We start from the raw sequence: 22,860 nt of genomic DNA on the forward strand, positions 1-22,860 counted from the left end.
CATAATAAGTCAGCAGCGCGTTCACGTACGCTGTGCAGACAGAAAGACAGAACTTTCCTTCTGAACCGACAACAAGTGGCACTGGCAATGGATCTACGATCTATATATCTTCATCGGAGCCAAGCAGACTCTCATCGTGGAAACCCTGTCATGCAAGAAATATTATTACACACTGATAAGTTTTCCTAGCTAAACAAACCGAAAACTTGCTGCATCTAATTCTGTTTTTAAGAATTTATTTGCATTTGCTATTGTAGTGTTACTAACTGTGTGACGTTTGCGTACAGAACAACCACTGGCTCTGCTCCCTTTTACCTAAACTCCTTACTTCAGACTTATGTGCCATCCAGAAACTTGCGCTCTGCAAACGAACATCGTCTTGGTACCATCTTAAAGAGGCACAAAATCTCTTTCTCTGACCTTTACCATGACTGTTCCCTGCTGGTGGAATGATCTGCCTAACTCAACCAGAGCTGCTGAGTCCGTAGCCACTTTCAAGAATCTTTTTCGGCAGCCCTTGATCCATTAATACTAACACTTTTTCTTCAATTCTATTTTTTATTATACATTTTTTGTTTATATAATTTTTTATAACTTTACTATAAAGTTTTCTCACCGGTGAATGACACATGATATCGGTATTGCAGTTACGTTGTCTCCGGTCTTCTGGGCTGTACGCGTTCGTGCTTTCAGGAGGCATGGCTTTGGAAGGCGATTTGCAGGGAGGGTGGGACGTACGCTTTTAGTGCTATCAGGCTGAAGTTAACATTTTCACCGATGTCCTACAGCACTGTCAGGAGTCAAGTTTGATTTCTCTGGTTGTTTCTCTTCTCCCTCTCCTACACGTACGCTCTCGCACAGCTGAGCTCATTCTCAATCAGTCTAGGTACACACCCAACACGTGCGTTGTGTATTACAGTGGTTATTAGAGAATCGTCTCTATGTTAAAGCAGAGAATAGCGCGTTTCATGTCCAGTCAGTTACCTTCCTTGGTTCGGTCGTGTCTGCTGAGGGCATAAGCATGGACCCCTCCGAAGTTCAGGCTGTCACTGACTGGCCTATTCCAGGGTCTTGCTCGGCGCTTCAGCATTTTTTGGGGTTTGCAAACTTTTATCGCCGCTTTATTCGAAATTTCAGTCAGGTTGCTGCCCCTCTGACTGCGCTCACGTCCGCAAAGACACTTTTTGCCTGGTCCGAGGCTGCTCAAAGCGCGTTTGAATGTCTTAAGAGGTTGTTCGCGTCTCCTCCCATTCTGATTTCGTCTGAATTGAGTCAATTTATCGTTGAAGTGGACGCGTCTGATGTCAGGGTGGGAGCGATGCTCTCACAGTGCTCCGCACTTGATCAGAAAATTTACCCGTGTGTGTTTTACTTGCATCGGCTCTCATCTGCCGAACATAACTATGATGTGGGGAACCAGAAACTTCTAGCCATTCGACTGGCCCTAGAGGAGTGGCGCCATTGGCTGGAGGGAACCTCCAGTCTGTTTATCGCCTGGACTGATCATCGTAATCTAGAGTATATCCGCTCCGCCAAGAAGCTTAACTCTAGACAGGCTCGTTGGGACCTTTTTTTCAGGGATTTCAATTTCAATCTCTTATCGGCCCGGGTCAAAAAACATTAAGCCTGACGCTCTTTCTCGCCAGTTCTCCTCTTCCGAGGGCCGCCCCACCATGGAGACCATCCTACCGGAGAGATGCGTATTTGGGTCCATCACATGGGGGTGGAACAGCTGGTGAGAAAGGCTCTTTATCACACCGTTGTTCCCCAAGGGTGCCCTAAGGGGAAGCTATTTGTCGCTAAGTCCGCTCATCCGGCTGTCCTTCATTCGGGTCACTCCTCTAAATTGGTCGCTCATCCGGGGGTGGGGCATGCTATGGCAGCTGTCCGCCAGCGATTCTGGTGGCCTGCCATGGAACGTGAGGTATGTCGATTTGTTGCGTCATGTTCTGCCCAGCTGAAGTCCAGTAATTCGCCTCCCGACGGTCTGCTTCGTCCCCCTCCATTCCCTTCCGCCCTTGGTCCCATATTGTCCTGGACTTCTTCAGGGGGCTTCCCCCCTCCAGGAAGGTGGGGGGTTCATTTCGTCCCTCTCGCCAAGCTTACGTCGGCTAAAGAGACCACGTCTTTAGGCCGCGTGTCCACCAAAGCGTTTTCTCACGCAGCTGGCGTATTTTTCCAATTGTTTTCAATGGCAGCGCCGCCTTTTTTAAACGCCATGAGCGTAACAAGGCGCTTTTTTTTCACGCTGAAGCGCTGAGCGCTCGGCGTTTTTTACAGGTGTTCAACTTTGGGTAAAACACAGCGCTCATCACTGTCACTTTTTACCCAGCTGTTAAACCACAGTGGAGGAGGGGCGGGACAAATACCACACCGACCAACTGTCACAACATTATTTCTGTACAACGACGTCAACCAGCCGAGCTAACCGAACAAAATGGATGAAAAAATAATTTTTAGTATGAAACAAATTATCTGCGAAATCAGTAACAAGTAAACTGTGCTGCGGATATTCTGTATCATAGCAACGAATCATCTCCACTGAAAAAACGCTGCACTGGCAAAACGCTCTCAAGCACCCACAGCTAGGCGTTTTCAGCAGAGCGTCCAGCGTTTTCAGCTGGCTAAAACGCTTTGGTGGACACGCAGCCTTAGGATTCACAGGCTTCCTTCTGATGTGGTTTCGGACAGGGGACCTCAGTTTGTCTCTAACTTTTGGAGGGAATTCTGCAGACAGATTGGTGCCACTGCCAGTCTGTCGTCAGGGTTTCACCCACAGAATAATGGTCGTTAACGAGCATGTTAATCAGGACCTCAGTCGCATGATCTGCTGTTTTGCGGCTCATAACCCGTACCTCCTGGTGTGAGCAATTGACATGGGCGGAGTACGCTCATAATTCTCTGCCATTGTCGTCCACTGGCCTGTCCCTTTTTTCTTGTTGTCTTGGCTACCAGCCACCTCTGTTTCCCTCTCAGGAACCAGAGGTCACCGTTCCCTCGGTCCAGGCCTTTATATGGTGCTGTCCTCACACTTGAAGGAGGGTGAGGTCAGCTCTGTGTCGGCCCAGGGAACGCACTCGTCATATCGCCAACCGTTGCCTGTCCAAAGGTCCCATGTATGCGTGTGGACAGAGAGTTTGGCTCTCCACACGCAATTTACCCCTTCAGGCGCCTGCACGGAAACTGGCTCCCCGTTTCGTTGGGCCTTATGCGATCACTAAGGTTATTAGTCCGGCGGCTGTACAGCTCAGGTTGCCACATTTTCTCAAGGGTGGTCCATCCTGTTCTGTGCTCCGCCTCCGCTCCCCTCCCCCTTCTCCTCTCCTCCCTCTCCCCCTTCCCCTCCCGCCCTCGTTGCTACCTCCCCTGTCTTTAAGGTTAAGAGGCTGCTGGACATCCGACCCTGGGGACGGGCCATCAGTATCTTGTCGATTGGGAGGGATACGGCCCGAAGGAGAGAATCTGGGTAGCGTGAAGGGATGTGCTGGACCACTCGCTTATCGAGGATTTCCTCCGCTCCCGTCAGTCCCCCTCGGGGGCACCCGTTAGGGAGTCAAGTTTGATTCCTCTGCTTGTTTCTCTTCTCCCTATTCTAAACGTGCGCTCTCGCACAGCTGAGCTCATTCTCAATCAGCGTTCGCGCTCACGCTCTTCTCACACCTTTTCCCCCTTTGCCCTGAAATTCTGGCTATTTAGATCTTGTGTTCTTTTCCCCTCTTTGAATTGTCAATGTGATGTTATTTTGTTTTTTAAAGGGTTAGTTCACACCAAAATGAACGCTCTGTCATCAATTTCTCACCCTCATGTTGTTCCAAACCCATAAACCCATTTTGTTTATCTTTAAAACACAACTGTTTCTGTCCCTCCATTGAAAGTTCATTCCACTAAAACTTTGCTACAAAAAGTTCAAGAGATCAAAACAAGGGTTTTAAGGGTTTACACAATCACTTTTATTCATACATTAACATTGATCAACACACATAAAGCAGCAGCACATAATATAAATGTCAGACTGACTGATATATATATGATATATATATATATATATATATATATATATATATATATATATATATATGATATATATATATATATATATATATATATATATATGATATATATATATATATATATATATATATATATATATATATTTGATATATATATACCATTTTATATATATATATATATATATATATATATATATATATATATATATATATTTAATGATGTATATATATCTGTCAATATTTACTCACCCTCATGTTGTTCCAACCCCGTAAGACCTTCGTTCATCTTCGGAACACGAATTAAGATATTTTTGATGAAATCTGAGAGCTGGATCACTCCTCCATACTAGTCCAAGGCTTCTTGAGGGATTGAAACTTGCCGGCCTCGAAAACGTATTAAAGACATCGTTAAAATAGTCCAAGTGACTACAGTGGCTCAATACTAAGTTTATCAAGCGACGAGAATACTTTTTGTGCGCAAAAACAAACATAAATTAAAGCTGCAAGCAGCATTTATCGGTGTTCAAGCAGTTAAGGCAGTTAAGGCAGTTAAGCTCAAAAGCATCAAAAGACATTAAGTTTCATGTACCAAGCATTTAACCACTGATGACATAGATGGAATAGACCATGTTTTAGTATTGCTAAATTGCTAGCATAATTTGCCATGATACACCATGTAATAGTATTATTTACTATGATTTACCATGTTTCTATCGTGATTTACCATGATTTACCACATTGCTAGCATTAATGTGAAGTGTCAATATCAATGAAGTGATAAGTTGACAAAAAAAATTATTGTCTTATAATAGTTAACATGTTTGCTTTAGTGCAGAATAGTGGTAAAAATCAAGTCACTTACAAGTCATTACACTAGTGAATTGACTCGAGGCCCAGAGAGAAGGAAATGAATAGTTGAAATAAAGTTGTTGTTTTTTTTTGGTAATGTGGGGGTGGTAATGTGGGCTGGTGTGGCTACAGTGCCAGGGCTCAATTTTTGTCCCAGTGTTCAGCAATTTTAACATAGTATCATCCAGAGGTGGGAGTAAGTCACACATGTGCAAGTCACAAGCAAGTCTCAAGTCTTAACCTTCGAGTCTCAAGCAAGTCCAAGTAAATTTTTTATAAAGGCAAGTCAAGTCAAGTCAAGTCACTGCCTTATGTCAAGCAAGTCAAGTCAAGTCGGAGCTTGGGTAACAAGTCACTGGCAAGTCATACAAACGTTTGATGATTTCACTAGATTTATATATTAAAATAAGTTAAAACTACAGAAGTTGTGGACTATGGTTTTATTTGCAACATTTTTTTTTAATATATGCATTTCCATATATAGCTGAGTGGTTACTACAATAAAAATCTAAATGTAACTGAAATTAGGCCAACATTAAAGCATGAAAAAATAAATATGCCTCAAACATTGCAGAAGACCATTAAAAGGTATTAAACAATTCACAATTCAAGTATAATTCCTATGCGACCAAAGGCATTCTTCAAACTGGCATCCCCTTAATACAAGTTATATATTTTTAATTATGAAGTTAAAACCGCCAATAGGTGGCGCCAAATTACCGTATTAATGTACGAGTCATAGAAGCATTCATTTAACTTATGTTCAAAATGGCAGATTCGTTCTGGAACTAAGCAACTAGGTAACTGAATCACAAATGCACATAACTCTTTCTGCAGCTTGTTTGGAACTATTGTCATTGGAGAAATCGAGCAAAAACAGAAAATATTTGGAATATTAGGCTATGTCTAAATGTCACATCACAATATTCATTCTTTGTTTACTGAACTGTTTTATAAAATCATTATCACATTTGCAATCGCGTCAATATTCTGGAAATATTTTTTTAATACCATATGTTATAATTATGAAAATAACTCATACTAGGGCATTTTTTTCCACCACATTTTGAATTTTGGGTGCAAAATTAATTCTGCTGGCATTTTGATAACATCTAATAGATGTAACCCCTGATAACATCTAACCCTGCTTTAAGAGAAACATAAAACACGACAAAACATTAACAGTTTTCTATGTTGTTTTTTGTCATTGGAAAGAACGACATATTTGGCTTTAAAGCATGATTTAAAAAGAAATGTGGCAAATGTTATACAAAACATATGACATCATTTATTATCATTTGAATATTGACAACATTAAGCTACATTTGAAAACATAATTGTGTATAAAGAGGCATGCTGTTTTGACCAATATTCTCGATTTAAAGATAGTCAAATTAACTATAAAAAACAGGTTAAACAAGCCATAGCTTACTTTTAGACGTGGTGAATGAAGTTCGACTGTTCGAGGTTGTGATGGCCGTCCGATATCCCTTGCCAGTTATTATGCGTACAGCAAATCTTCTTGTATGAATATAGTCAATTTCTAGTGTTTATATCCAAAAAGAAACGATGCTGGGAGATGTTTTTGTATTTAGCGCGCTCACCGCGATGTATGTTTTTTCTGGGCTTGTGCAGTGTCACGCAATCGCGCAGAATCTGATGACTGGCGTCAATGGATCCGTTGCTTTCATTTTGTTCATCAATTGATGTTGCGATGATAAATGTATATCAAGTCATTCTCGAGTCATACAGTTCAAGTCAAGTCAAGTCTCAAGTCATTGGATCTCAAGTCAAAGTCAAGTCGAGTCATTTTCTTAATTTAGTCAAGCAAGTCTCAAGTCCTTAAATTTGCGACTCGAGTCTGACTCGAGTCAAGTCATGTGACTCGAGTCCCCCATCTCTGGTATCATCATCATATCAGTGTTGATGGACTGAAATAAAATCATTAAAATATCAAGTAAATAAGTTTTGTGATACTTGGTGCCACAGTGACACTCTTGTCCCAAAAAGTATTTCTATACAACGATACTCAATATGTTGTCCCGCGGTGAGTCATTTTTCCCTGTTGCACCTACACAAAATTTGAGGGTTCCCCCACCTGCCAAATCCCACTTTAACCACTGTATACACACACAAACACATATGTATGTACTGTAAATATCAAGTATCCAAGTCCAAAGTACATAGTCATCTCAATGGCAAAAAATGTCCCAATGTAAATATACGCATATAGGCCTATATATTAATTTAATTTAGAAGTTCAAACTTTTATAAAAGTGATAACTTTGACCTTTATGTGGATCATATTACTGACTGTGAGAAGAATGTGTGAAATAATTGTAAGAAAATACATTTCAGCTTCTAGAGGTGGTTTCCTAGGAAACGGTTTTCAGCTATTACGAACAATATGTGTCAGGCTGGCTGCATGTGTGTCTGAGAATGCAGTTGTTAGATATACATGCATTTTTAATGGCCATGTGCAATGTTCTGCTTTTATTCCTTTTAAGAGTGCATTTTCTCCATGCTTCAGTCAAATGAATAACCTTTATAAAACAGAAGAGATGCTAAAGTCTGTTTGGCAGGATAAATGTAACCTCATTCACCGGCTGAGGAGCGACTCTGATAGCATTTCATCTTGTGGCACCTCTGCTCTCTGTAGATCTCATATAATGTGGCCTGGCTTCACCAAAGTCATTACAGAGATACCCTCTACGGGAACGGTAGTGAATTAATCGGAGATGTCTTTATGTGAGGCGACTGCAAGACAGAAATTAAGCCATTTTGCTAGATCGGAGCTGGGAAACTTGTGAATGTGTCCTCTCGCCTTTGCAGAAGCAGTTCTTGCGTCATGCAGTTTCCATAGCACCCTGGGCAGATCTGGCTACTCTGTGAAATCACTCAAGACTTTGCTTGTGTATGTACTCGGCTGCTGGCTTTCCTATTGGATACAAATGTTGTTGCTCTGTGTTGGATTTAAAGTAATTAAGGATAGTTCTGGTTCTGAACGTGATTGGTCAGTACATCGATCCAGCCGTGTTATATTCCACGAATTAACAGCTTTTACCTGCTTACCTGATCACTGCACATCTCCCAAGATGGATTGTCATTTTATGTTGCATAGCATTGTGCTGTCATGTCACTGTTTCTACTGTAATAATAGCAGTTTATAAAAACAAATATTTGAATTAAAATTTGTGTCCTTAATGGTTTTATTATGTTGTAACTGTAAAAGCAAGAAGGCCCTATAGATACTGTGCTGTATTGTGAATATAATCACACTATAGATCTGCCATTTAAAACGTATTGCTATAAGATACCCATGTTATGTGAACATTAAGTAATTTGATTATGTAGAGGTTTTGGTATCTTTTATTTATTCCATGTTTCTTTTGTCTTTTGAAAAGAAACAGTGCTGAATTGTTGGAAGCATTGAGCCATCCCGAGCTAAGGTTGTTGAGCTAACAGATAGCTGACATGGAATTATTTTAGAAAGTTGGCATTTCCTGTGGTGTGGCTATACTTCATTTAAAATTATATTTTAATTATTATGAAGCTTTTATGTTCTTTAAAGGTGTGTTCACACTTGTCAAATTTGGTTCGATTAAAACGAACTCCGCTGCAATTGCTCTGTTTGTGTGGTACATTTGAATAAGTGTGAACGCTGCCACCCGAATCCTGGTGTCAACAAACAACTGGGCTGAGACCCCTGAAAAGGTGGGTCTCAGTCTGTTTCCAAACGAACTCTGGTGTGGTTTGACTGATATATGAATGCAGTAGACCAAAGACATGTAAACAAAGCAAAAACAGGACATGATGTCACAAGATGCGACCCTAGAAAGGACAGAATGCTCAAGCATTCCTGTTTTTTCTCATCATAGTCGTGATGTTGCCCATCACAGTTCGGTACAGGCATCAGAACTGTGTCTCCTCGCAGCAGATTTTCGTTTGTGTGACGGAGGGGATTCCTGTCGCTGTTTTGACTCCCATTTTATAAGCTCTGGACAAGTTCTCAGCTCCACCATGTATTATCATATGTATGCACATACAGAGAGCACACAGCATTTTGAATGTTCGAGCAGTTCCAGTGTAAATAAAAGCAGTTTTTAAAAAATCTTTCTTTAGGTAGGCTACGGGGTTGACCGTTTGAACGCTAAGCAAACCAGGACTAAATATCTTTTTTTTTTTGGTACAGACCAAAAAGACTAAGAGAACTGAACTGCAAGTATGAACACACCTTAAAAAATACACATATTGTACAGGATTAAGAAACTGATACTACACAGAAAATTTGTACTTGAAATAGAAAAATCAATAACCAGCAGGCCAATATCGCAAACGATTATGCTTATCGAGAATCAAATGATCCTGATTGAATTACAATTAATCGTACTGCACAACTGTCCTTATTCATAACATAAGGTCTTGATGTTGATTTTTTTAAGTCATTGGATTGTCCTAATGCTTCTCTCCATTCCTTTTGAGTTTAACATACTTTAGTTTTCATTTTAGAAAATGAAAGACAACAATGATAGTCAGAACAAATTTACTCTCCATTTCTCCCCTTAACCAAAGTTGAGGGTGCTCTCATTACCCGACTTGTGGCATGTGTGTACAACTGGCAAATGAAACAGTGGATGATTACAGTAATTAATTTGTCTAATGTAGCAATCAACCAAACATTTCCTCCTGAGGGATAATAATCCCAATAATGAGAGGAAGGTGCTTCAAATGTGCTTAATGAAAAAAAATCTAAACTAACTGTAGACAGAAGAACGTTCTAATAAACAGATGATATAACAAGTATAAGGTTTTCACATATGTCTTTACAAGACATTAAATAACTTTTTTTAAACCTCAAAATATAGTTGTACTTTTAATATTATAGTGCTTAGGAAAAGGATTCCGAAATTGTAATCAGTATATTAAGAATTTGAATCTAAACATCACAAAGTGTATATTGGTGTGACTGACCAGTGAGTGTTTGTGTATTCTTTGTATACTTGAATAATGAATATAAATGAAATGAAAAGTTTATTATGTTGCTGAAAATATTTCCTTGTGTATTATGGTACTATTTTACATTCTGCAAGTCCATGCATAATGAAGGAGTATGTTTTGGACCAGCCAATTATTCAAATTATACATATTATAGCAAATTATACATTATATCTTGGTAAAACATTTTTGCTCCGGCAGGAAGAGCAAATATATGTACTTTGAAAATCAGGAATACACTAGATTGTACTCAACCCTTCAAAAGTCTGAGGTTGTTTTTGAAAGAAGTCTCTTCTGCTTACTACGGCTGCATTGATTTAATCAAAATACTGTGAAAAATGATAATATATGTGAAATATTATTACACCAGACGTCAGTGTCACATGATCCTTCAGAAATCATTCTGATATGCTGATTTGATACACTAGAAACTATTTTTTATTATTTTCAATGTTGAAACAGTTGCACTTATATTTTTGTGGAAACTGATAGATTTTTTTTCTAGGATTCTTTGATGAATAGAAAGTTCAGAAGAACTGCATTTATGGAAGAGAAATCTTTTGTAACATTAATAAATCTCTACTGTCACTTTTAATCAATTTAATCCATCCTTGCTAAATAAAAGTATTGATTTTTTTTCAAAATATCTTAGGGACCCCAAACAAAACCTAATGAACGTAGTGCATTTTTTTTTTTTTATTCATTAGTTCTTTGTAGCATGTCAAATGTATGATGTCCCCTTCACAATGTCTCATGCATAGAAATTGAACATTAATATGCATGTTTTGAGTGTATTATATAATGAGATTTTTTTCCCCGGTTAAATTCAGGCTTTTGTTATGTTATCTCATTTTCATCCAGCTGCAGTGATGATTATAGTGGCACCTTGGCACTATCTTTTCTCAGGATCAAAAAAGAGGACACTGAGGGACCCATAAGAGCTGTACAAATGGTTAGGGTTCACATACAAGTGAACCAGATGAGAAAAACCTGCTATCTTATCTGAGACGTTTATATTTTCTTGTGGGTGAACATGACTTTATCTTATCAGAACCGATCATCTCTCTCCAAGCACATCTCCTAAAAGAAAACCAGTTATCTCTGGCCATTGTTTTGTTATCACACAATCCCCACGGAAACGCTGTTTCCCTTTCACATGGTGGCTGACAGTTCTCTGCATGTGCCGGTCATTCAGATGGGAGGATGTTACTTCTCAAGTCTGTAAGGAGACATAATAAAGCAGATACAGCTGTCTGAAGCGATATTGCATGTTTTTTGGAGTGGTCTTGTGAAATAATTATGCCCCCTCCAGACACTTAGTCTGTTTTCATCCGATTCATTCACTTAAAGTATCACCTGTCCTGTAACTCTTCCTTCTTCTTGCATCATTCTTGCCGGCTGGTTTAGTTACTATGCAACATCTCTCAAGATCATCAGTGAGAGGAAGTGATGTTCACACAATAATATAGAAGAAACTTTGTATTTTCCATATGAGGAACTTCATAGAACTAAATATTTAGGGCTGAATTTAAGATGTAAAGTAATTGTATTTGAAAATGCATATAACATTTCCATCATTTAGATTACTATTTTACATTCTGCAAGTCCATGCATAATGAAAGGGTATGCTTCGACCAGCCAATGAGCAAATGAGCACATTATACATCTTCATGGTAAAACATTTTTGCTAATGTTGGAAGAACAAATATCTTCACTTTGAATTGAAGTATATACTGTATAAATATTTATAGAGGTTTGAGTTTTAACATAAACTAATAAACATAATGTAATGTAATGTAATGTAATTTGTCAATCAATGATAAATGAAACGGGTAAGATTTCTGTGCTCACAAAAAATCATGGCATAGTTTATTATCATGCCATAGTGTCACAGTGGTGTTTGGTTTAGTTTGTTTTCATTTGCCTGTCATCACATGTCACGTGTCATCTTCACTGTCTTTATCAGTTCATCTGTATCACCTGCGTTCTCTTAATCAGTGTCCTCTGTGTTTGTATTTAAGTCAGTCTTGGTCAGATCTCCGTTGTATTTAGTGTGTGTTGCTGCCTGTTCTGCTGTCCTGTGTTATCTTTGTCACAGTCTTCGTCTGCACTACGCTTCCCAGAATCCCTCTTGTCTTCACACCTTCACTCACTTCCTCATTTACCCACACCTGTTCATCGTCATCATCATCCTTGTCACCTGTGCTCACCTCGTTATTGTTGATTTGTGTCTGTATTTAGTTTCCTTCTGTTCAGTTAGTCCTTGTCGGTTCTCGTTTATGTTGCATCGTGTGTGTACCCTCTGCCTGTTTGCCTGCCTGTACCTGTTTGTGATATTTGGAATCAGTAAAAGTTTAGTTGGTACTTTGGACTCCTTCCTCTTCTTCAGCCAGCACCTCACCCATGACAATCTTATTAAAACCTTTGTTTTGTAATTATGTCCTCTCCTTCCTTCAACCACCCGTAACACATAGTTTATGCATTTGCTTCTATTTTATTTAAATCATGTTTTAAAAATCATTTCTTCAAATTGCTAAGAATCAGCATATTAATTGTAAAAACAATTAAATGTATTCTGTTAAAAAGTATGAACAAATATGGTTTGCTGTGGAACAAGCAATATTCAATGAGTTATAATGTATGCGATTAAAAAAACAATTATTTATTGATGATACATATAGGCTATTGTCTATTTAAATTACGTAGAGTTTATTAGTACTATTGCAGATATCTTTTTTTATTTATGCATGACTGTATGATATGCATTTATGTATGACAGACAAATATACAAATACATGCATAAGTTTATTAAGTTTATTAGTTTTTTACGTGAAAAACGGGTAAATCCAAATAGATGGGAACTGTGCAATTCAAACACATAAACGTTCAATTTAGATCTACATATTTTTTTGAGCAGCAGGATAATATTTGATTGCTTTGTTCAAGCAATAGCAGCCTAAAATTTCCACTCTCTTACACTAACTCTTCCTGAAATTTTAATCTCCAGAATCCTCTGTGTAGTCGTTCATCCAGAGCTGCTGCTTGTCTTTGTTGAGTGGAGGATGTTTTAATTATCAGTGACACATTTGCATTTGCGAGGGACAAAAGCACTCTGCATTAGCGGAGCTTGTCTTTCATTTCAGACATTATTCCCTAATGCCCTCTCAAACATTGTTTTAGTAGCGCGTTTCCATCCCCGAAGAACATTACAATGCCCGCTGTGTCTCTTCTCTCTCTTTGGCTTCTTGTCAGGTCAGAGTCAGTAGAGACAAATCTCGTCACAGTTGATTGATATAAGCAATTTTGTGTTATACTGCTTCCTTTTTCGCTGACTGATATTTGCGATTAGTTCCCAGATGGGTTTCTCTCATAGGTGCTAAATGAACTTTCATGATAAACTAAATCAGATAAACTGCTTTGATTTATGACACAGGTTACTGCACACTAACACCTCTGAAGTACAGCATTGAGTCTTTATGTCAGATTGTCTTTGTCTTATAGGGCAGATGTTATGTTATCAGTCACCTTATGATGCTCATCTCATGGTTTAAATTAAAGGGATGTGGTGCATTTTAACAGGGATCTGGTAAGGTCTTCCTACTCAATTACAGCACCCTGTCCAGCAGGATGAGGCTGTTTTTTTCCACTAACATATGATTTGGATTTTCGTTATGGAAGTCTGATTGATAGATTATAGTGGAATATTGGTATTTCAGAAGTTTGTGACTGTGGTCTGCAAATTCTTTCATTAATGTTGGAGCTGTTGTGCACAAAGTGATGCAGGTTTTGAGTCTGGCCTGGTCTTTTATTTGCTGTAAATTAAAGAAAAAAAGGCATAAAAATGCCCTACATATATATTAAAAAAACCTGACAAATTATGATTCAGCACATTTGGCTGTTGATTATCATGTTTCTTACACCAATATTGCTAAAATAATAAATAAAAAAACTTGAACATGAAATACTGATTTTAGTTGAAATTATATTATTTAGTTTACTTGTCGATTATCTAAACAATCTGGCTATCACTGAAATAATATTACAATATTATTATTATTATTATTATTATTTTAAATGTATAGCTATTATTATTATTATTATTATTATTATTATTATTATTATCATCAATCTTTGATACAAGTTACATATATTAACTAGTTATCTAACACATTTAGCTGCAATGCTAACATGGTTTTGTCAGTTTTAAGTTCTATCATTCTATCATTTATCATTTAAGTTCTATCATTCGGTTGTTTGTGTCTCCTACTGGTTCCCCTGTCTTCAGAGCTGGGGTTTTTTCACGCTTTAACTGAAGACTCCTGAACTTCTAACCATGTATCAAAAGGTCTAAAACTCTATTATTTATGTATAAAAATCCCTTTAGAAAAATTTGAGATGCAAAAATGGCAGCAATTGGGTATATCAACTTACGCTGAAAAGAGAGAGACCATGGAGTGATACAAGAGACATGAAAGTAACACCGGTTTGTTGCTTTGGCGCTTGTCAAATATAAATTTAGTGTTTGACTGATCAATGCCACAATTTTCCAATGAGAAGCAAGTACTCCAGAGAGTTCAGTGAAGTGCAATAAGTGAAGATAATGATAGCCTATAGTAAGGTTCATGGGTAATAAAAATCTCAACCTCAGCTCCAATAAAACACAAAGCTCCAGACAATTTTGAATTGTTGGTAATTTTGGTACCAATTATAGAGATACATTGGTACTCTGCAATTTGTTGTACAATTAAACGATACCAGCTTTAATATTGTAGAAAGTTTTTAGTGTGCATATGTGTGTGATTTAGTGAATCAGCTATGTACTTCGGAGAATCCCATTTCTGTATGTGTTTTTTAAACTAGCATTTTCTTTTTCCTTTCTCTTCCTAAAGTGCAGTGTCTGGAGATGACTACTAAGAGGAAGATCATCGGCCGCCTGGTGCCCTGTCGATGCTTCCGGGGGGAGGAGGAGGTCATCTCAGTGCTGGATTATTCCCACTGTAGCCTGCAGCAGGTCCCTAAGGAGATCTTCAGCTTCGAGCGCACACTAGAAGAGCTCTACCTTGACGCCAACCAGATTGAGGAGCTGCCTAAGGTAAGTTGTCAAGTGTCAGCTTAAACATGCATAATATCTGCCTAACAGTGGATACATCAACTCCTGAACATCATCTTAAACAGCAGTAGAGCAAAATTGTGCATGATTGTTGATGTGATTGTTTACTTATAAAGCACTAAAAGTGTTCCATAATTGAAGTTTATTAATATTATTTACTATTTTGTCTGTAGCATTTATTCTGGTATACTCCTTAGATAAGTGTTCACACTTGTGCCATTCTAAACCCAGAGATAACAAGGTGTTTCATGTTTAACACTGTTCATGCTTAAGTTATTAATCTTGGGTATTCAGGTTTTCAGCAGCCATTACTGCAGTCTTCAGTGTCTCATGATCCTTCAGAAATCCTTCTAATATGCTGATTTGGTGATTAAGAAACATTTCTTATTTTTATCAATGTTAAAAACAGATATTCTGATTTTTTTGGAACCCATCATACATTTTTTTAGTGTTTACTTCAGTGAATGAATGAATTGAAACTAAAGATGGTTGTCAGCTCAAAAATACCAAACAGATTGTGTGACAGAGTTGACATGGCGTATTTTGACAAAATATTTAAGCAAAATTATATGACAAAAATATCTCCCAAGGATGAAGAATGATTTTGATATTGGCTGATTTTTAAATGGTTTTATGGTTATCTGTACCCAGCTACAAAAGAAGATATTTTTCAAACCGTTCTTCTGTGAGGACATAGTGTTTCTTTTAAAGATACTTATATGGGGCTGTTGAATACTTGAATCCGAGTAGTGGGCGAACATTCAAATTAGCAAAGTAGGCCCACAGACAAAATCCTTTTAAGGGCAAAAACCTGAGAAATGTATTGAAATTCAACATCTTAACAATGTCGTGAGGTGTGGTAAATGTAATATAAGCAGATTAATTGACTCCGGGCCATTAAATTATTAGAAAATAACGTACACCTAATTACCACCTTAGGTGTGCATTATTTTCTGATTATTCTGTCATTCTAATTATTATATCATCAATTATATCATCAATTATTCCTTACATATTTAATAAAAGTAAATAAATCAAACATTACTTAATGATATGGTAGTGAGGGGAAATATGTGATTATGTAAAGTTGTAAGACAGATTTTATCCAATGCTTTGGATATTTTTAAGTAAGTTTATAAAGTATTTGGTTAACCCAAATATAGCGTAGTTTACAAATATAGCATGGCTCAAGAAACGACCTAAATCACCTATTTTATCTAGTGTTAAATGTTACTTAAATTGTGGTTTAAAAATATGTTAAGTTAGGGTTAAAGGTATTGTAGGTAGAAATCCACAAAAATACTTTTTGTCAAAATTTGTTTAAACTGTCTTTATATATCAATGCATAATTAAAATGTAAGTACTCTGGAAAAGAAATTATAAAAATCGAGTGTCTGTAGTCCTCTTAGGACTACAATAAACACAGCTCATTATTCCATTAACTCCCACTCCCTCCCTACTCGGCTCCTTCCAAAGCCACGCCCCCAAAACAAATGAACGCGCGATCCCGGCCATTCGCTCAGCTGGAAGAGTCGGACGTGTTTACCAGCTTTACCAGATGTAGTGACATCATGTCAGAATCACAAGTAATAAAATAACTAACTTTATCAGTATGAATATAAACAATTAACATGGCTGTTAGTACTCACTATCCAGCTCGCATAACGATACTTGTAAAGTTTAAAATATTTTACTAGCTTGTAACGGAATCAAACTCAATATAAGGCAAAGCTATAAATAGCTTCATTGATACACGTTTGCCGTAACTGTCAGTTACACTGTGATGAAGGTGAATTTGTAAGATTCATAACATAGGATTGTTTACAGATAAACTGAATTACATACACTCAAACACCTTCTCACAACTGCATTGCAGACCCAAGATAATATAACACACACACACACAACATATATTGTATAGCACATACAGATACAACATAAAGACATATGTAAACATATGTAGAGCATATAACAACAAACCAAACGTGAAAAAACGGAGTAGGTAGAGTTCACGGTGAAAATAGGAACACAGTTTAGGCAGAGGGTAAAGCTAGGTATAAAAATAGATCCCCTAAACTTTTTAACCTAAAGTTAGATTCGGCGAAATTAAATAAAACAGCTTTCGACTGCAGATAGGCCTATTGCTTATTTATCGTCTCAAGTTCCTCAACCCTGGCTCACTAACAGTAACGTTATACTAGTCGACACCAAAGTTACACTGTCATAGCTAAGCCAGTACCGTTAGTTATGCTACGTAACGTTAGGTAGCTAATATTAGGTAGTTAGGTGTGCTAGTGATACATGCTTCATGAAACAATAAATGCCATCAAAATGAAAACAGCAAGATTACCTGTCCAGCAGAAATAAAGCCATCATGGAGTCACTTTTCAGCCCCTTGAGATCACTCAGTAGTAGCCGACGCTGGAAAGCCACGCCGACTCTCTGATGATTTCTTTATTTATCCAAAGACTTTTTGTTCATAGCCTTTTCAAATACTGTCTTCCTTTTTTTAACTCGTTTGACTTCGCTGCCTCTATATGCAGGTAACGTTACTGAGAATTGTGACAGTTCTTTCTCTGCCATAATTGTTTGTTATTACTAGCTTCCGTTCCTTTTCAAACGGGTGCGCGCATTTGGGCTCCTCCTGTATCAGCAGAGGTGGTATCCATGGTAGCGAGGGAGAGTGACAGTCGCCCCAGCCAATCATTTATTTCGTCCCGAATGGAATAATGAGCTGTGTTTATTACAGTCCTCATAGAACTACAGACACTCGATTTTTATAATTTATTTTCCAGAGTACTTACATTTTAATTATGCATTGATATATAAAGACAGTTTGAAAAAAATTGGAAAAAAGTATTTTTGGGGATTTCTACCTACAATACCTTTAAGTATGACAATCCACATTTTTATTTCATAACCAACAATCTGGACAACACCAGAAAATAATCAGGGCCGTTGCTTAGATTCATGGGGCCTGTGATTAAATTATTACAGGTAGGGCTTCCCTCCAGGCCTTGATGATGGCTCTGCATATACTTTACTTAGTCAGAGTTTCACCAAAAAATTAACACAACCTTCAACTAGATCTCTCTATTTTTCCGTCTTTCTCAGCAACTCTTCAACTGTCAAGCGCTCAAGAAGTTGAGCATGCCTGACAATGACCTCTCCAGCCTGCCAACCACCATCGCCAGCCTTGTGAATCTAAAGGAGTTAGATATTAGTAAAAATGGTATATCCTTAACTCAATTTATTCTGTATTTGCTTTTTAATTCATTGGTCATTTGTATGGTATGATTGTACCTTTATACACTAATGTATCAACATGGTAAAACTGGCCTTATTCCAGGTATTCAAGAGTTTCCTGACAACATCAAATGCTGTAAATGTCTATCAATTGTGGAGGCCAGTGTAAATCCTATAGCCAAGTAAGTAGATCTGCTCACATTTCTTAAAACCTTAAATGTTTGATAATTGTTGTATTATGTACATATGGGTAGTTGACAATCCATGTTTATTTATTTTGCATTTTGTCAACATTTTATGTTGATAAATTTTAGGTTACATTTTAAAAGCCCCCTTTGCTAGTTTATTTAAATGGTGCTGTGATGTGATGAATTAAAGAAAAAAAGGTATTCCATGTAGTCCCTCAAATATGAGATGGTAATACTAAAAATGTGAATAATAATTATAAAAAAAGAATAAAAAGAAGCATGTTATTTGAAGTATTTCTTCTGCCATTTCCTTCTAATTCTGTTTCCTGTCTATTTTATTATAGAGTATATGGATTGGCTGTATTTATTCTATTCCTTATCTTGTTTCCTTAAGATAAAAGTGAACCTACAGTATATGTAAATTCTAGATATTTTCAGATACTTTTCTATCTTTTTAAATTCATTTTTAAAATCATTAAACATAATGTTGAATTATAAGCACATTTGTGCATTAATTCTGCATATTGCTAGTAAATACATGATAACCAAACTCCACTCAAGGAGAGATTAGACAGGCATTTCTATTTTTAGCTCAATTTATTCCTTTGGCCTTCAGTCTGAAGCTGAGCTTAAAATCTTTGATTCAGAAGTTATGATAGTGGATCAAACATTCAGGATCCAGTGCATGGTCTCTGAAGAGAGCTCTTTTCTTCATATTATGATTAAATCATCCCTCAAGTGACTCCATTTACTGGGATGCTAACCGAGCCAGTAGAAGGGGAAGTGTAGAGGGATTACAGATGGTTCTCACCGCTTCTGAAGTACTTAACGCATATCAAATCTTAAGGGCACTGGCCTTTGAGAGGGTCTGATCACCTCTCTGTTCCTGCAGGCTCCCGGACGGCTTCACCCAGCTCCTCAACTTGACACAGCTCTTCTTAAATGACGCCTTCCTTGAATACCTGCCTGCCAATTTTGGGAGGTAAGAGCTTCATCGTGGCCCTCTGTGTTCCTGCTCTGGTGGGAATTGTGAAACAGCTCTTTAATACAACTGTCTGAGTCGGTCTCATTCTTGTAGTTGTCATGGTAGTGTTTTTATTTTTAGATGTTATTTTGTATCGAAGTAGCAGCATGGTGCTGATTCTGGCAGTTATTTGCCTAAAGCTTTCATGAATAAATGGATTCTTGCGGCTCATATTGGGTTTAATGAAGAATGGTTATTTCACTTGCATTGGGGAAAAGGGGATTCATTATTGCAGCTGACATTGGTCAAGGGCTGTTGCATTTAGAAACTGGAGGAATTCACTAAGAATGAATTGCCTTGACAACACTGTGCATTTGCACGGGCTGTCTGCGTTGTTATAGCATCTGATTCATTTTCTTTTAATCTGTCTTTCCATGCTCTTTTAGAAGGTGGTAACAAAATGTTAATTATGGCAGGTAAATAGTGCTAAGTTTGCACATTTATAGCTAAAAGGGCACATTAATGCATCTGGTTAATCTGCATTGTGAGTGATTGGTAAATATGTGGTACCACATGTGAAGTGGAAGAACTGTTTAGTAAATTCATCCCTCTGTGTTTGCTTTTGAAAAAAAAACCTTGAGATGAGTTTCTAAAAAAACTGTTTTTCAGATTGTCTAAATTACGGATCCTGGAGCTTCGTGAGAATCACCTGAAAACTATGCCAAAGTAAGTAATTGCCATTAAAAAGCAAAGGAAAACTGTTTAGTATAGGAAAACCTTGAGTGGCTCATCAAAATGTTTGTTGATTTAGATTCATCAAGAGGCTGTTTTTTATTGTTTTAAAGGTGTCCTTCTGCTTTATTTTCTTGTCAGGTTTTTTCCCCCACAAAGCTTTTTCATTAAATTCTATTTGAATTTCTTGACTTAGACTGCCTTCAAATGAAAAGAGATGGAACTTTTGTCATTACACCTACATTGCACAGATGAGCAAATAAGGCGATATTAATGTCATTTATTTATTTATTCATTTTGTTCATCCCTCAGCAATGTGATATGAGTTAGTATAGCAGAGTCAGTGTAACAGAGTCTACGATGTCATTTGTCACAGTGGGGAAGACCTCTGGACTCCTCTAGAGAGGGACACATATTGCACACTGTGGTTTATGCTTGCTGACTTGTTCAGATGTCCTGGTTCAAGACTATTTTTATCTGCCACCAATAATACCGCTCAGCCTTCCTTCCAAACAGACTTTATGAAGGAATGTTCTCCAAACTGGGAGAGAGGTGTTTGCCCACATGCAACAATTAAATGTGGGCTATGTCATCACAAATATTCGAGTAAATTGTTATAGACTTTTCTTTATTGGGTGGACTAGTCTTTTAAATTCTAAAATTAAAGGTGCATTTAACAGTCCATAGCTTATATATCAATTGAGTTTTGATTTCTTTTCTTGTCATGTTGCAGGTCAATTCATAGGCTTTCGCAACTGGAGCGGTTAGACTTGGGAAGCAATGAATTCTCTGAACTGGTAAGAAAGATGTTCTCCTATTGAACACTTTTTATCAATGGGACAGCTGCTACCTCACTCAGTCTTTACCCAGCATGGATTTTGGCTTTAGAGGAGGGAGTAGGGGAAGCTATTGCCTCCATTCCAAGATTCTCTTGTCAGATCTCTGGTGCTGCACTGCGTTGGTTGCATCATGCCCTGATCCATTATTCATGAATTGGTTCAAACACGTAGCGCTTGCCATGACAGAACGTTCACCACTGAGCTGCATTTAATTGGCTCACCCAAGCTGGAGTAAACAATGGCAGGGAATTTATCATACGTATCCCAGGTAGCCCCACTCACAACATGCCTATAGCAGTTTCTTTCGGTGCTTGATGCAGTCTTGCATTCATTTATTTGAGTATAAATCAATGAACAGGTCTGTGGGCGGGCAAGTTACTGTGTCTAGAGGAACTGTGGCAGTTGAACTCCAAATTAGCCATTAATAGCAGACTTTTTCCAATAATGACTTTGCTTTGTGATAATTCGATAAGGAGATGTTTGTTGTTTTTAAAACTGGTCCATTCCAATGACCCATTTTGGAAACATTTGTAATAATGGCTGGAAAAACACTTTAAACTAGGGATGGGTGATAAATCGATATCGACATTTATCAGAAGCAATAAATCCATAACATCGATAATAAACTAATTGTATTAGTAGTATATTAATAAGTGTTCTATTTTAATACTACTTGTGACCAAATTATATAAAAGTATACTTACAGTATAAATATACTTTTGTGTAACAATATCAACTTTGAATTCACTATATATAACTGTTATATTTTTTTCTACGTATTTTATTTTTACGTAGAAAGCCCAGCCGTTTTTTAAGCTTTCCTGTACCAAACAGGTGAAGTTAATAGAGCTGTGAAAGTACTTTTAAACTTTGTATCAGTGTCATACACACATTTGGAATATCCAGGGCACTTTGTCCTTGGGTGATGAAAAAAATACATGCGCGCATCAATGCTTCCAAAGGGAACAGATGGTTTGGCATTGCAGTAAGCGTTCTTTACTGCTCAAAGCCCCCAAGTAATAAGAAAACACCCATCAACACTTTCTGGTTCTGCTGTCTGGACTTTCAATCTCTGTTTCCCATTTCAGGATGACTTTTCAAATAACTTTTGTCCTTTCCTGTTGGCAGCCCCATCAGTGCTATTTTAATTTGTGCTCAGCTCCCTATCTTCTTGAACTACATTCTTGATAAACCCCTTTAATAGCAATATTTGTTAACTACCAGTTTTGGTGAAACCTCTTCATGGAGTGATGGAGTCCCATTCATTTTTGATGGCATTAGAGGAACAAATCCTGTGTTTTCTTGTATAACTATAAAAGTAAACTATTATCAAACCTAGAATAACCTAGCCTGAAAAAATTGCTAGTTTTAAATATCTGTGATAATGGTGATTTTTGGTCTGTCTCACCTCAGAGGCATTTGTCCTTGACTGTGTCACTTTTAAACATTTGCGTATAACTTTTACATAACCTATGGAATTGTGGTTAGTTTCATTGTAGTAACTACTTTTCATGATTAACTAATTTCAGCGACTAATTCATTCATTCATTTATTCCATGTTTTATTAGTAAATGACAGAATCACACAAAATCAGACATATTCTGAGTTTTGGTAACAGGGCTACAAAAATTGCATGCCTCGTAAAATGAACAGAAAATTAAAAAGCTCATATAATATTTAGTTTCACCTTCTCTCCGGTTGATGTTTGACATTATCTGAAGGTTAAGCATCTCATTTCAGATGCCTGAAATGATTCAGGCCCTTATTTCTACTCTTTCATGGAAAGTACCAAATCTTTAATGATAAAAACAACAGCACATTAACAAGCAATAATCCTCAACTGAAACTACTCAGCGGTTTTCTCAAGTATTTTTTGGTGCATTGCATCATGTCAGGTAATCATGGCATAGCAGTTGCACAGCCGGAA

The 22,860-nt window shown here is 37.5% G+C and overlaps 1 protein-coding gene across 16 annotated transcripts in view; it reads left to right on the forward strand.

Moving 5' to 3' along the window:
* lrrc7 (leucine rich repeat containing 7) overlaps positions 1-22,860 on the forward strand; it is a 139,454-nt gene that overhangs the window by 78,155 nt on the left and 38,439 nt on the right. For all 16 annotated transcript variants that reach the window (XM_077198772.1, XM_077198764.1, XM_077198768.1 and 13 more), the window contains 6 exons: positions 14,744-14,946; positions 18,079-18,196; positions 18,314-18,392; positions 19,291-19,380; positions 20,032-20,088; positions 20,828-20,891. In XM_077198772.1, the coding sequence (XP_077054887.1) occupies positions 14,758-14,946; positions 18,079-18,196; positions 18,314-18,392; positions 19,291-19,380; positions 20,032-20,088; positions 20,828-20,891 (597 nt within the window). In that variant the 5' untranslated portion in view covers positions 14,744-14,757. The remainder of the gene's footprint in view (positions 1-14,743; positions 14,947-18,078; positions 18,197-18,313; positions 18,393-19,290; positions 19,381-20,031; positions 20,089-20,827; positions 20,892-22,860) is intronic.

Source organism: Siphateles boraxobius, unplaced genomic scaffold, assembly GCF_051911475.1.
Source record: "Siphateles boraxobius isolate OS27281-9 unplaced genomic scaffold, OSU_SipBor_1 41, whole genome shotgun sequence".
In the NCBI taxonomy this organism is placed as follows: domain Eukaryota; kingdom Metazoa; phylum Chordata; class Actinopteri; order Cypriniformes; family Leuciscidae; genus Siphateles; species Siphateles boraxobius.